Source organism: Copidosoma floridanum, unplaced genomic scaffold, assembly GCF_036245765.1.
Source record: "Copidosoma floridanum isolate Cflo_tuat_1 unplaced genomic scaffold, Cflo_Japanese_pri ptg000013l, whole genome shotgun sequence".
Classification (NCBI taxonomy): domain Eukaryota; kingdom Metazoa; phylum Arthropoda; class Insecta; order Hymenoptera; family Encyrtidae; genus Copidosoma; species Copidosoma floridanum.
Genome location: NW_028321890.1, coordinates 23,924,119 through 23,939,025, shown reverse-complemented (window position 1 = coordinate 23,939,025; position 14,907 = coordinate 23,924,119). Strand labels below are relative to the sequence as shown.

Sequence of the window (14,907 nt, the reverse complement as noted above, 5' to 3'; positions counted from 1 at the left end):
GTGTATGTGTTTGTTCGCGTTAGAAATTCTAACTCTGTGGGCGTAAGAACGCGAGCTCGTAAATACCCGTGCTAAATCGCTCTGGCTTTTTATAGGCGTACGCTTTTCCCGTGTTATGGAAATAACGCGATTACCGATATTGTTTGTGCACGGCTAGTCTCGCGTTTTGCACATAAGTTCTCGGTTGTTGGTGATTCCCCTCCCGAATATAAGAGGAAAAATAGTGGCTGTAGCGTCGAATAAATTTTTTGAGAAAAATCAACGAACCAAATTAAATCCAGTAGACGTGTACTTTCGTAACACGGCGAGGAAACGGCAAGTCGCAAAGATACATCGTAACTCGAAACGTCGGAACTACTGAGAAATTTCTCGGTGTGAGATTACACTGTGGGCCCGATTACCGGAACGCGCGAACGGGAGCGGAAAGAGAGCAAAAGGTACACAGAGACGAGTCAAGTCGTGCGTCTCATAAAATTACCCTCGAGCCTTATTACAGGGCCATTCATGTACTCCGCCCCACTGGAACTAAACTTCCGCGGCACTCGCAACTTCTTACCCGGCTGCTCTCGTCCCACCCCCTCCCCGTCCTATTGTAGGGTGGCAGGTATTCTAATTTTACGCATTTGGAATTTTACCCGCGTTTGTTTCGTCAAATTTTCCCTTTTCGCGTTTCGAAATGGTGGGGGTGGCGTTTTTGGATGAATATTCAGGGATTCGGGATAACTCCCCGCTTTCGTCCGGCGAACGATTTTCCCATTTTTCGGCAACTATAATGAACCTCCATACTTTTGGCTTCCGAGTGAGGTAGCGAACAATGAATTCATCAGAGGAGACAAAAAAAACCACCCCCGTGCCCTGATGTCAAACGATAGTTTCGCTACTCGCAAAATTGTTTTTTCTCCTCGATCACGAAAATATTATCAACTGGCAAGTGCAAGTAACATCATTATATTCACACTGCAGCAGTGCGGGAGGTAAATTTTTACTAGCTCGTCGATTCTTTTTCCCTCGGCCCCCCATTGAACAAAGAACAAAGAGCCGGCGTTGATTGTCAACGGTGACAGCGCGAGCGGATAACCTGATGAATTTCCAACCATACGGGCCGATGATACCCGCCGCCTGTGTACCCTCGCATCTCGTTATAAGGGCCAGAGGGGAGGGGGATGGCCGGCAGACCGAGCAGTTTTTTTTACCGCTTTTGTACCCACGATCGATGCCGACGGACGAGTGTTTAAACGCTCCTACAACAGCGAATTCCCGCATCAGCCCCGGCGAGGCTTGTTTTCGACGGAACGAAGGGTAGGGGGTAGCGGTCCACCAGCTCTTTTTTTCCCAGCCTGTTAGAAAACACGTGTGGAAGCGCATCGCTGGTAATACCATTACATCGCGAAACGAGGACATAGTCAAAGGTGGTGGGGTGGGGGGTAGTGCATTGTTGCTCCTCGTGTAATGTTTAATAGACACGGAGCGCTTGTCAATAGGGCCGACGCGATCGTGTGTTATCACGCGTATATACGATGCCGACAGTGTGCGTGCTCGGCTGCCTCTGGAGGATCTAATTAATTTTTTATGAACGTTGCGCGGCGGTTGGGGGGGAAAATTGACTCCCCGGCGCGTGGACGACCATAAAAACGACTGTGTACCCACTTTCGGTGGATGGGTGCCGATGAAAATTATCATAAATCAAGTGGCTGGCTATACACTGGTTTCTTTGATGTTGTACTGCAGCATATATACACAGTAACCGCGAGGCCGTGTAATTTATTCGATTTACGAGATGATCAGCAGCCCGCCAAACGGTGTTGCTGGCCCGTGACGTTGGAGCTCGGCTGTGTAACCTCGGAGGCCTCGTTTGTAAAATTACCGTAACGGGACGCAAAAATACGTGCCACGGGAGACGCGCAAATAATAAGCATCCTCCCACCCCCCTCTTTCTTCGTCCCTCCCGACCTTGCCAATCTTCCCTTTGTTGAGAACTCAAAAGTTCTTGCTGGCACCTCGACGAAGGATGGGACGTGTATACATCAGGTGGAGCTGTTACGTAGCTGCAGCCAATAAGCTTCCATTACTCTCTACATGTGCGTCCGTCCTATCTTGCTCTTGGCCATTGAATTGGCTTGCATATCTTCGTCGGCCAGACCACACCTGTGTGTACATGCGCGTATTGTGTAACACACGCTATGCCGCAATGCGAGTACGTATCTCTGGTATCGATAATCAATTACCAGCTGGCTGACTACGTTGCTGGTGTATTGCAAGTTACCCAGTACATATGTGCCTTTTGGGAGGCTGCTATATGCCACAAGGAAATAAGGAGGTCGTACTGTGTGTATCGGTTCTTGGATCTTATACCAAACCATGTATACCTCTCTATTGGAGTAGGTACAAACGGACCCGTTAAATGATGAGCTATATCTAACGAAGGTATCAGAAATATGTGATGTTTTATTCTCTTTTGTTTACGAAAGAAACCATTTGTACTTTTTTGTCGATAAAAATTCTGGACATGATACGTTTATACAACGCATGATGAGCATTCTCATTTGACATAGTTTCCAAATACTCCAAGTACACGGTGTCAAGTGTCAAAGGATGGTTTTTACCTTGCCGTCCTCTGACGAAATGTGGCCGCACACCGAAAAGTGCATTTTGAAACTGAAAGTGCATATTCTTGAGCTCGAAGAAGAAGAAAACTCATCGGAATCGCAATCATCCCTTAACCATAGTACATCTCGATCGTCAAAACGTCCTTAAAGCCGAATATCTTCCGCCAAAGGCTCATCCCAACCTGCCTATAGCGCACTCGGCCGCCTAAGCCTCGAGTCAGTCCTTGAAGTGCTCTCGCGCACAAACACACGCCCGCAATCCCTGAAAGTGCGCTAGGGGGGGGAGGGGGTTGGCACTGCAAACATCCACCCCAAAGTGGTTAGCCCGTGGGTGCGCGATTGCTCGCAATCGTTGGCGGACGGGGAGAGAGCGAGCAAGTTCGGCAAGGAGCTCAAACTGGGAAATCTCAAAACAAACGCGTAAGAAATCCCCCGTCGGTCCAAAGGAATCTCCACCGCGTCTGGATGGAAATCCCGTTTTCGTATTTTCTCGCGCGCCTCCCCCATCAGCCACCAAAGCCTCGATCATCCTTCTCATTAGGGGAAACCACTGCCATTCTGCCCCTTCTCTGAATACGCGCTCTCTCTCTCTACTCAATTAGCGCGATAACCAATTGTCATCCATCCAGTTTCAAGCTATACGAGGTTCACTGTAAGACGCGTTTCCAAGGCCCGGAGATCGAGTAAGAGGATTCGATTTTGTGTGTGTATGTACCCTCCCTTCGTCCTTGCTGGATCGAGGTGTAATATATTATTGTTTGTTCCCTTCTCGAGCTCGGGACTCGGGGGTAAGTAGAACGAGATACCAATTCTTGTGTCCAACGGTTGACCGTTGCACGGGGATGAGGGGCAGGAAAAAAGCCACCATCGATAAAATACTGCTGACGTTGTATCCCTTGAAATATTGAAAAATGCCGGTAATTACGAGTAACGAACCGGCATGTACCGCTCGCTTTACGCGAGGGATAAAAATTAACAGCCGCCCACACGGCTCGCGTTCTGATTTACGAGTCCACATTATCGGCCGCACTCTCTCTGTTTCTGCGCCAGGGAATTATAACGCTTACGTACTTACACTGTAATGGTCGTTAAATTAATTAAAAGCGATATTGGGCCCCATTTTAATTTTCATTTTGTATCCGAGAGCGAGCGCATTATAACGTCTAATCTCTCGCGGTGGCTCTCGTTGTATTACACGGCCGTGGTAATTAAAATTGACGATTATTCCGGGAATCCGGTCGATGATCCGTTAAATTTAGGTATATAATACAGTGTAATCTGCCGGATCTTTGTTGTCGAGCAGAATGTTGTCGTTCGTAGGTACCGTGCATTCAATTAAATTTGCTTTATTTTCAAACAAATCACTATTTCGCTAACTTAATGAAAAGTAACCGTGCGAGAGATTATTTGCCATACTTTGAGCGCGACTAATGAATAAATAGTAGTAAAAAAAAAAAAAAAAAAAAAAAAAAAGGTTTAATCGAATCTTGGAAATTTGTTTTGGAAAAAAAGTACACCCACTGCTTACGGTGTACAAGCGAGTGCAAGCAGAGCAAAGTTAATTAACTGGGAGTGATACACGCGACCGAAAACTACCTTCGCGAGCTCAGCTTCTCTCTCTCTCTCTCTCTCTTTCGCTGCTATAGCCGAGGCAAAACTGCATAGGCACTGACTTCTGTCAAAAGTATGAGCTCCAATTTGAGCGATGAATCAGAGGATAAAAGGACCAACACCCTGACGTAGAGCTCGCGTGCATGTGTCCAAAATAGTGTATTTCCCTTCGTAGAGAAAACACAGCAAAAGCAATTCCGGACTTGTTTGGAGCTCGGGGCTGGGCTTATAAAGCGCAAGACATATTTATCTCGAGGCCACTGTGGAAAACTCTCTCCCTCTCTCTTTCTCTCCGTGGGGCGTGCGAGAACGGATTCTCGAGTGTAAATAGGCTGCATTCGACGGTATACGAATATCAAGTGCAAATACTTGCTTGTTTGCGTCTGCACGTACGTTCGTGCGTGTGTGTTTTCGTAGAGAAATAAATGCGGAACCGACTCTTATCGATCGATCCACGAAAAACAATTTTTTTTTTTCGTACGCAACTTTGTAGGCTTTGTTTTTTTAAAAAAAGCACCCAAAAAGAATGATCAATGTTGTCCGATATGATTTGAAGCAATTTTTCAACAAACAATCTTTTCGTTGTTTTTCGACCAAGTTACGTCAATTCTAAACTGTCACCCCTTCTATTTCCCATGTGGATCAATTCGTCAATAACAAAAATAATCCTCAACGTTTCGCGAAATTGATCGTTTCCCATACCTATACCCCGATATATTCATTCGGAGTTGTTAACCACCAACGAGCAGCTTTTCACGTGTAAACAACATCACAATGGCCCGAACACGCAGCGCTTACAAATGTTACTGATAAATCAGGGCCACTGCAGTACAACGAGCTATTTCAGACGAACGAAAAGCTCGATGCCAACCCGAGCGATTGCCAATAACTATATTTTAAATCACCGTTGTGACAACGTCGTCGTGATCCCGGATATCATGTAAAAGGGTGTAGCATCCTCGCGCTCCAGGGACCGGGATATGTATCGATCAGTGGAAAAACAATGTTGGGTGCATGCGCCGTTGTTGCCGTCACAATAACTAGCCATTCGCCACTATAATTATCAATACATACGCCGCTGCGTGTTCACCCGCAAACTGACGTTTGTTCCACGCGCGTATGTCACCCTTCGGTGGCGGGTATTGTTATTCCCTACGCGTTGACCAGCCAGTGGTTAATGAGGTGCGCGTCGGGCTTATTACCCGTTTGCTTTCCGTTAACGGCCATTGAGTCCCAATTCGGGGGCTCCGCATCAATGTCCTTCAGTGCATTTTTCTCAAACGTAACAATGGCATGACGCTCTGGTGGTCGTATCCTCGACAGACAATATACTGCAACTCGACTTTCGTGTGTTTGACGGGCACAAACTTTTTTTCTTTTTTTTCTATTTACACAGCATTCGATTGCGCATCCACACTCACGTAGAGGCGATAAACTCAAAGTAGTTCACGTGCGCGCTCAGAGTCATTCCTCAACGAAGCACCATAAAACGCCCGCGTTTGTCATAAATAATGGCGATACGGAGGTAAGAGAGCCATTAAACTGTGAAAAATAGATATATATCCCCGAGTACTCCAAGGAAAGTATCGGGCGCACACGCACGCATCTGTTTACACAAAGGGGCATCGCTCGTTCACGCGCGTCTCGTTAAACTTTTAGGCGCTCACATATGCAACGCGTACAATATCAAAAGGAATTTTTTTTTATTGCAAAAAATAGTCTGTGCGTAGTGGATAAGTTGGAAGTTATTAACTCAGCTGTACGCGTACAATGGCACGCTTACAGGCATAATGGACAAAGAGGAGGAAAATAGGGAGTCCCCCCCCCCCGTGCATGAGCGATTAAACTCCGCTGGCATTCCTGTTTAATTGAACGACGCACTGCGCCCTCGGTCCACTGGGATAATGAATATGGTGTGCGGCTGAGGCTCCTCCGCAACGAGCTTGGAATTTTCCGCGCTCTCGTGTTGCGATCATACGTTAAACTCCATCTCACGAGAGCGTGGCCCGCTTTTTTTTTTTTTTTTTCGTTTCGCACGAGTTGTGCGGGCACGCGCGCGCGATAGGGGGTATCGCCGTGCTTTGACTATTCAGCGGATATTCGGCTGGCAAATGTTGACTTTGGGATGTCGTTATCTTCGCCAAAGTGCTTAGGAGCGTAGTTTTGTTGAATATTCAGGTGTGCGGTATATTTTGCGTGGTTTTCAGCTGCGCGCGGGCGTGCCTATACAAGGAAGTTTCACGATGTACACGCGTACGAGAGAGGGAGAGTTAAAAAAGTTATAAAAGCTCGAGATTTTGACAAGAAAATAAATAGCACATGGAGAGAGGGGGGGGGGAAAGGGAACTAATATTATAATACTGCGCGATGCACGAGTGCACGAATTGAACAATGATCGCGAGGGGAGGCAAACGTAATTAATGAGTTCAACGAAATAAATTACGCGTCGTGACTCTCGTGTTTCGCGGTACAACGAGGGGAGGAAGAATGGCACTTTGATGCTTCTTATCTGCGCGGCGCATAAATTGTTGTTGTTCAACGGCGTTGTGGTTGGCAGCGTTTATTATTCCGTGATTAAATGCGTCGAACGTGATATTTTGCGCGTTACGCCGGATAACAGATAATATCCGGCGTCAAGCTCACGCGTCAAAATTAATGCTCCGCAGAGATAACACGCGAGCCTTGCCTTGTTTTACCCCCACAACTAATTTCCAAAATTACTCCTCCCTCTCTGCTCTCTGCCTTTCACAAGATAATAATTATCATCGTGTGTTGGCCATGTACCGCGTGTTATTTTGTGTTTTGGCAATAAAATGGCACCTGATAATACGGTTATCTCAGAATTGTGTTTTGAACAGTTATTCAACTCAAAGCTTTGAAAATGTCCAATTTCATTTTCTTTTTTTTGTTTTTTTTTTTCTGTTTCAGTAAGTACCGTTACAGTGCAAGGGGTGGCGGGACAAACAGCGTCCCTTCCCTGCGACACGCAGACCCAAGACAAAAACGACGCCATAACGATGGTCCTGTGGTTCCAAGAGTCGACCGACGAGAACGTGTACAGGTAATTTAGCTTGTTTCTTTTTTTTTCTTTTTTACAACCTTCCACCAAGATTTTTTAAAATTTTTCCTCCTAAAGGAATGCTGGAACACACTTTTTTTTTGTCTTAAGTACGAGAAAAACCAGTGTTCACAGAGATGTCGAGCGATGAAATTGTCGACAGCTCGTTTTCCCCCCGCCAGCAAGTCATTTGGATGTCAGCCTCAGCCAAACGACCGAAAATATTCCCTCGGGATGCACTATCAGGAAAACTAGCAAACTACCGTTTCCCCGAACAACTTACACCCCCCGGGAAGATTTGCAAACGGTAACAGATGACGCGCCGCCGGGGAGATTTACCTTGAAAACGTGGTGAAAACCCCACAATCAAAATTCAGAGCACCGGGAATGAAACACCACGCGTTGCTATCCTCGAAACTTTTACGCAGCAACCAATCGAAAATCGATTGATGCTCGATCGTCCGGGTGTAGGGCCCGTCGAGTGGCGGGTACTCGACGGGGGACGAAATTGAATCCCTCCGATTGAAAAATGATATCGAGCGCCCGATTTTAACGTTTTCAAAATCGTACGATCGACATTTTGTTCCAAATCCCTCTCCAATTCGTTGGATATGAATTATAATCAAATATCATTGAGGGCAACCAGAGTCAAGCGCAGAGCTATGCCCGGGAGGAGCTGACGCATCGACGACACGTGTGAAACGGACGTCTCGTAATTGGGTGACTGCAGGAGGCTCCGAGGAGCGCACAAAGAGGGAGGGAGCCGTTAGCCGGTTGACCGGCATAGCGTTTCACTCGGACGACCGAGCCAATCCGATGATTGATCGGGGGGCACGTATAGCACTGACTTCTCTGGGCAAAATCACACGCATGGGCACTGAGTACCGGGGCTTGGTTGGATATTTTGTCGGGTCCCCTAATCAATGGTCGCGCGTGGGCTGATGGTACTGTTCTGCGGGTCGTTTAATAAGGGCTGCGGCTTGGCTGCCGCGCCTAACACTCGTTTTCCCTCGCCTCCGTGCAATTTACATGCGGTGAGGCTGGCACGGCGTGCGTAATTTATTTCGGATAATAGGTGCGAAATGCCCGCCTGGATACGATTTGGCCGCGGAAATGGGGCTTCGCTGTGTGGACTCGTGGGTTTGATTGCGCGGGGATTCAATCAAGGGTTTTTTGGTCTCCGGGCGTGACTTTTGTGCCTTTGGGAAATAAAAGCGCGCGGTACAACGACTGAAACACAATATTCGAAGTACGAAGTGGCGAATGGAATTTCATGGTTTCTCGGGAAAACTGGAAAAGATGGTTGGTCAACCTTTCCGTTCGTCCAGTGGGTCGGAAATTAATTTTACATTTTGCTCCGTCCTTTTGGATGACGTTCTTTTTTCCTTCTAGACCTAATGAAGTTTGGCGTGGATTTTATTACAACTGACCCCTGCGCCGAATGAACCGTTGTTCGGACAAACAAAAGGTGTCGGCAACAAAATGCACTTTTACCCGTACTGGCGTCAAATATTGCTCTAATGGGCGTTGACAGCTCGAGGGGATAAAAAGCTGAAAAACCTACTCCAGCTTCAAAAAGGACATGCCACCCGGGCTCTTTTTTGCAAAGCGTCGATATGCGCTTTTCGCCGTCGCAAGCACCTCCGAACATTATTACATCCGCTCAAGCTCGATAGATCTCTCCCGCACCATGTACAGTCACTCGACATACTGCGCTCGCGCAGTTATCAAAGTTCTCAAAACTTTCCCCCAAAGTACACTCGCCGATTCGCACACGGTTGTACATCCAATACGTATGTAGCCTTTCCAGTCGGCGATTCGCAATCTTGCCGGCAGTTCCCATAATCCGCGATACTTGGAACGATAGAGCCATAGCGGTGCAGCAGTGCCATTGTAACGATACACGCGAGCATATACGTGGGTCGCGGTATAGTCTCGGGTTTCAAAAGCCGGGAGGGTACAAAAGCGTCGCTCGTACAGCCACCGCCGAGAACAAAACTACAAACATGCACCGGCGGGCCCTTTTCCTTTGTCCAACGCGCGCTAGGAAAGAAGTCCAGTTAGGGGGTGGGGGGGGGCAGGATTTCAAAGCCACTGCTCTCGGCTCGCGGAAACGCTGACGTTATCGCGTCGGAGGAAGCGAGAAGGAGGAAGTTGCTCGCTTCGAGCGAGAACGCGGAGGATAAGGAGCGCCGGCCCTGCCAAAGGCACCCCAGCCAAGTCGTCTTTTCCTCCTTTTTTCCGAGACGAGCATTGGAATCTCACCCCATTTCCCTCTAATTACGACGATTCTCCCTCGCCACCCTATCGGATGGAACTCGGCTTCGCCTCATTTTTCCCCGTCACCCTCCCACTGTAACGCCATTAAATTAATCGCACCACGAAATAAATGTCGACGTCCCCCCGGACCAGCGATCTCTCGTGGCATTGTCACGCTGCGAAGAGACACAACCCCTTATCACCCATTGCGCGCGCATCCACCAGAGTTCGTCAGCCTCCTCCCTTAGCCTAAGCTCACCCCCGACCGGGCTCGGACGACATTCATCGCTCTGTAGCCAACGTCCCTCCTTTACCCGATATCTACGACACGATCGCGCAACACTGGTCACTTACATGCGTGCAAACACGAGACGCAGCGATGGGGAGGAGAGACCGGGAGTAGTGACCGCAGAGCAGAGGAAAGCAGCTGCAGTGTGTACAATGTGTACGCGCTCTCTCTACCCCCTGGGACAGCTACGTAGGTATATTTGCTACTTTGGGCGCGTTAATGTGCCTTGGCAGCACGAATTACCGTGCCATTGTTCGCGGGACGCAGTAACGACGCGAAGCGCCGAGATTGATGTATGCGTACGGGGCGAGCTCTGGCAGGGAAAAATCGAGCTCGGGGCTCTTTTAGCTGCTCGATTTTTTATCTCAGGATTTGGCCTTAAAGTAGCCGCAAAGCTGGATCCTTAGTCCGACGATCGGAGCGTTAGGTACGGAGGCGAAAGGACACTCTCTTGCCCCGCGTTGGGTGTCATACAGGGGACGGCCGTGGTAAAAGTTAAAGGGGATGCTCGGCTTTGAATTTTGGGAGAGGGAGGTCACGATTGACGCTTATTTTAAGCCATGCAGCTGCGTTGAATCAAAAACCAAGCGCCCCGGGAGATAATGCGTGGAGGCGGAGGGGAGAGAGCTGACCAAACGTTGAGTTGTACTACTCGTTTTGCGTTTCGCGCCAGCGGGACTGCAGCTGTTGGCTGGAGTTTCGGTCTGAATTTAACATTTCGTGCCCGTAACTCGTGCGCTCCTCGTTCGAGGTGCTTTATTCATGGGATAATAAATAAGGGCCGTGTGCGCGCCGGTTTGAAATAAAATTTCAAATTATCTCGCGCGGGCTGGCACCCCAGCGATGAGTCGAAAAATCAATGTTGCATGAGCTGCATTGTTTAAAGGAGAGAGGATTTTCAGGAGTGGTGAGGAACGAATTCGTGAAAATAAGTGGTAATCCTCCCGCAAGATCAAAAATGCTCTGTGTGGAAACGACAGCCATAGAAAGTGCAAACAGGTCGGTATTATCATCAAGCGCGGTGGTAAAGCTGGTGGATTATCAGGGGGAGCAGCGTGACTGTCAACAAAACCGGGGACCCAACCCAGTGATTAATTGCAAAAGACAGGGCGTTGGGTTCTGGATGTACCCTGTACGCTTAATGGGGGATGATTGATAATTGTACTCCGTCACCTCTGACGTAATGAACGAAAACAACGTCGCTGAGAGTGACAGTGCAAATTATTTCTTGGGGTTTTATTGGATGCAAATTGCTTCAGCGGAACAACAAACGACATGGCTGGTATATGTTACAGTTTGAAAAAATCACGACGAAATGTTTCGCAAATATTGATCGGTGGGTTTGCTTCGGAGATGGAATAGAGATACCACTGGTGTGCGCTAACCAAGAGCGTGTATGGGAAATGCGTTGTGGTACGAGCGGAAGTAGGAAGCACGCGTACACGTATATTCTTGGCGGGGATGCCAACTATAGTGGAGAGATGGAGCACAGCATCAACGTAACAAGGCCGTATAGGTGTACACGGTGGGAGCGTCAAATCCGAATCAGCTGGAGAACAAGAGTCGTACCGCCAGTGGGGGGTGGGACGTCTCTGAGCACTGTGTATGCGTGTGGCACACACATGAGCACCGGCCATCGAGACACGGCCAGGGGACGTTTTCGTTTTTTCTCTCCCAACCTTTTCTTCATCTCCTCCGCGACGTACGTATACGTTTTTCAACAATTCTACGTTTCGCCTCTGGCTACGGACCTCCGTACGAGGTAGTCGGACGAGAAAACAGTTACTCTCTGAAGGGGTTGGTATACAGCCGAGCTGATCGAGGGAATGATTAAAAAAAAAAAAAAAAAAAAGGTAAAGCAGAGCTCGCGAGCGAATTCAATCCCACTTGTTTCGTCATTTTGCGCTTGTAATTAAATTTCGCTTCGCAGTGACGGTGCAGGGGTGGAAAAAAAAGAGCGGGCGCTCGGACGAATAAATATCATCAGCAAATTTCAAATGGAGAGTAATGAACGGCCGCCCGGAAATGAAGAACTCGACAACGTGTTTTTCGTCCCGAGCGCGGGTGATTTATATGGAAATTGTGTAAAATCTGAATACAAATATTTTCATGACGCGCGTACGGTGGGTGTTTTCACGTTTTTGCAAGACTGAATGAGACTCATGGAAATATCCCCACGTAGTAATTTTTTGTTTGTCAAAGGGCCAATAATTTTCCTATATGGGCTGCAGTAGATGTTCGTTAATACGGTGTAATCAGTGGCTGAATGTGTATTGTCTTTCTTTAAAAAAAAATATATATATATATATATATATAGCTTCGGTTAAAAGAGCGCAGATAAATGTCACACGACTCGAAGACACGTTTTTTTTACAGCAGTAATATTTTTATGATTTTGTTATGATTTCTTTTCACAGATTACAAACTAGGTCGAGGGTGTAGATGTCCTGATTGCCATCGAGCCAATAGCTTTATTTTTTCCTTTCAGAAAAACTTTGGCGTGGATACTGAAATTTAAAATCAGCCAAGTTCCGTTTGGGAGTCGGAGTGACCCGAGAATCATGGGATGAGGCTTTTTTAGGTGGAAATGAGAAAATCGAAAATCTTTTCTCGACTGCACTTTGCGGGCTATAACTTTCCGAGGGTACAGATGGAACGTGACAGGACTCGGTGGATCTTTCTTTTTTACGGAAAGATATGGCTTTTCTTCACCTTACGAAATATTTTAAGATCCTATTTTCCGATTTTTCGCATCAGAATTTTACAATTTTTTTTTGAGTGATAATGGTATCAGTCGTCACCGATTATGGTCCTTTATTTTCATCGTAGAAGCACACGTTTTCATTTGATACAAAAAAAAAGTGGTACAATCTCAATATTTTGTCACACTGGAACAGAAAAAATTATTTACAGAAGTTAACATCATATACGTAAGTGCTTTCACAATATGACTACTAAACAATAAATTATTCTGAAGAATTTTACTGTCAAACATCATGACAAAATACAAAAACCATCGATAATAACATTGTTAAGTATCAAATAAGGATCCGAATAACAGCGCCGTCAACCTCTACCGTAGTGATGGTCCTTCCAGTGCATAATTTGCATGAACCAAGCTAGGGGTTAACTTTGAAAACGCACTACACGAACAAACACACACGGGCAAACCGAATCGTCGGTAACTTTTCGGTAACATCCAAAATCAGCCGAGCACAAAGCGCGCGCGTCATCACTTCCCAAAGCCATAGACGCTTGTAAAACAATGAGCCTAACTAACCAGAGACTGCGCGCAGAGCGCACGCGTAATCATACAAGCCCGTGGCACACACGCCCCGAGACACAGGGGTATTAGACAATGGCGCACAAGCTGCCACTGGCCCATTAAATCGACACAGAGCTCATTAAAGTACCCACACCACCGGTGGACCTCCCTCGCGCGTGCCACGGACCTCGTTAGCCCCTCGAAATCGGAGCTTCGGAGGAATAACCGGCAAGGCAAAAAGCAACGGCCAAGCGCACGCGATGGATAAGCGCTTTTTGGGGACAATTGACAAATCGAGGGCTGGAAAAATCCGAAAAAGATCTCGTTGTTCGCTAAATCACGCGCTCTTAACGCAGCCCCCCGCTAATGAAAGGCAAAGCCGCTTAATGAAACCGACGTCAGCTGGCCGTTGCGCGCGTGTTACTACAAAAACAACACTGGTGCTTTACATTGAGAGTGCGCGGGGGCCGAGGCTCGGATTTATCGCTTATTATGACTTTTGACCTCGTTCCCCCTCACACCGCACCTGCTGCCCAACTGCACCGTATACCCTGCGAAGCACCTGCTGCGCCGCTTAATGGTCTCGGCTTATTACTTATGCGAGCCGACAAACATGATGCGAGCTCTACTACCTTCCCCGTATACGGCCGTGCGTGCCGAGGTACTATTATACGTGGGCCATTCCGCTCTTTTTTCGAGACTAAAATTGGTATTTCAAAAAATCAGCTGCCTCTCGTTGAACCTCATTTTTTCACTGGAAACCCTTTTATTCCATTTGGTGTGCAAAGTATAAAGATTCTATTGTCACGCTAAATATTGGCGATCATAAATCAACCGGGGAGAAGTCTCATAAAAGTGATTTATTTTCTTGATGAAAATCGTTTCGAGTAAAATGTGGTAAATATCGAATGTCATTGCCGGCGCGATTGAATGAAATTTTCACGAGTCACTCGTGACAAATTAAACGCCCCCTTCCACGCTCGCCGGTGCGTCCTTCAGCCGGTGAGAGCTTTTCCAACTACCCGAGCACACTGGCAAACAATTTTTCCCTTGAATATATTCCCACGAAATCCTGAGTGTAATGGACGACCAAGTTAACGATTAGCGCGAATACCGCACTTGGGTAAACTTTGGACTTTAGTTTTACCTGATTCGTCGCGACTTCTTTCAACGCCTTTTCCCGGCACTTTCGAAAAAGAAAAGAAAAAAAAAAAAAAAAAGGCAAGACAAACCCTCGGTCTTTATTCCCGCGGATTAATTAAAACTTTCCAAGGACATTCAAAAGCACTTTTCCCCCATTACGGCGAGAGAATCGTTATTCCTTTGCCTTTTAAATTGCTCGCTAGCATCGATCAAAAAGGGGTTCTCGTTAAAAAAAAATTTTCTTTTCACTTTAATTTTCATTTTCATTTTGTATTCCTACTTTAGCTGTATAAGGACCGCAAAAGCAGCAAGGAGCATAAAATTCAATTCCTCGAGCATCCCCGACAGACGACACATTCGGTTAAGTGGCTGCTTACATTTTTCCCGGCAACGGGCACTGTAGCAGTGCAGGGCAAACGTATCCGCCACCCTTGAATTAATGCCGAGCAACGAGAGTCCAGGGATGAGGAGGGCACGAGCAAGAGGGTCCCCGGGGTGACGTTCGGTCCGGCGCAAATAGCTCGCGTGCGCGGCAAAGATGCCACATGTACCCTCCCCCCCCTACCCTGTTACCTGTCCCTACAGCCACGCTAGAGAGCAAAGCCAATTGCAATCGCTACACGGTACGTGTACATGCATACCCTTCCTCTTTCGCAATTGCGTGGGGGATCAGGCG

At 47.3% G+C, this 14,907-nt stretch overlaps 1 protein-coding gene across 1 annotated transcript in view; it reads left to right on the top strand.

Annotated features, from left to right (window-relative positions):
* Window positions 1-14,907, top strand: part of LOC106647336 (nephrin) — an 81,313-nt gene that overhangs the window by 8,285 nt on the left and 58,121 nt on the right. Inside the window, exon 3 of the mRNA XM_089591344.1 lies at window positions 7,146-7,278. Coding sequence (XP_089447470.1) covers window positions 7,146-7,278 — 133 coding nt within the window. The remainder of the gene's footprint in view (window positions 1-7,145; window positions 7,279-14,907) is intronic.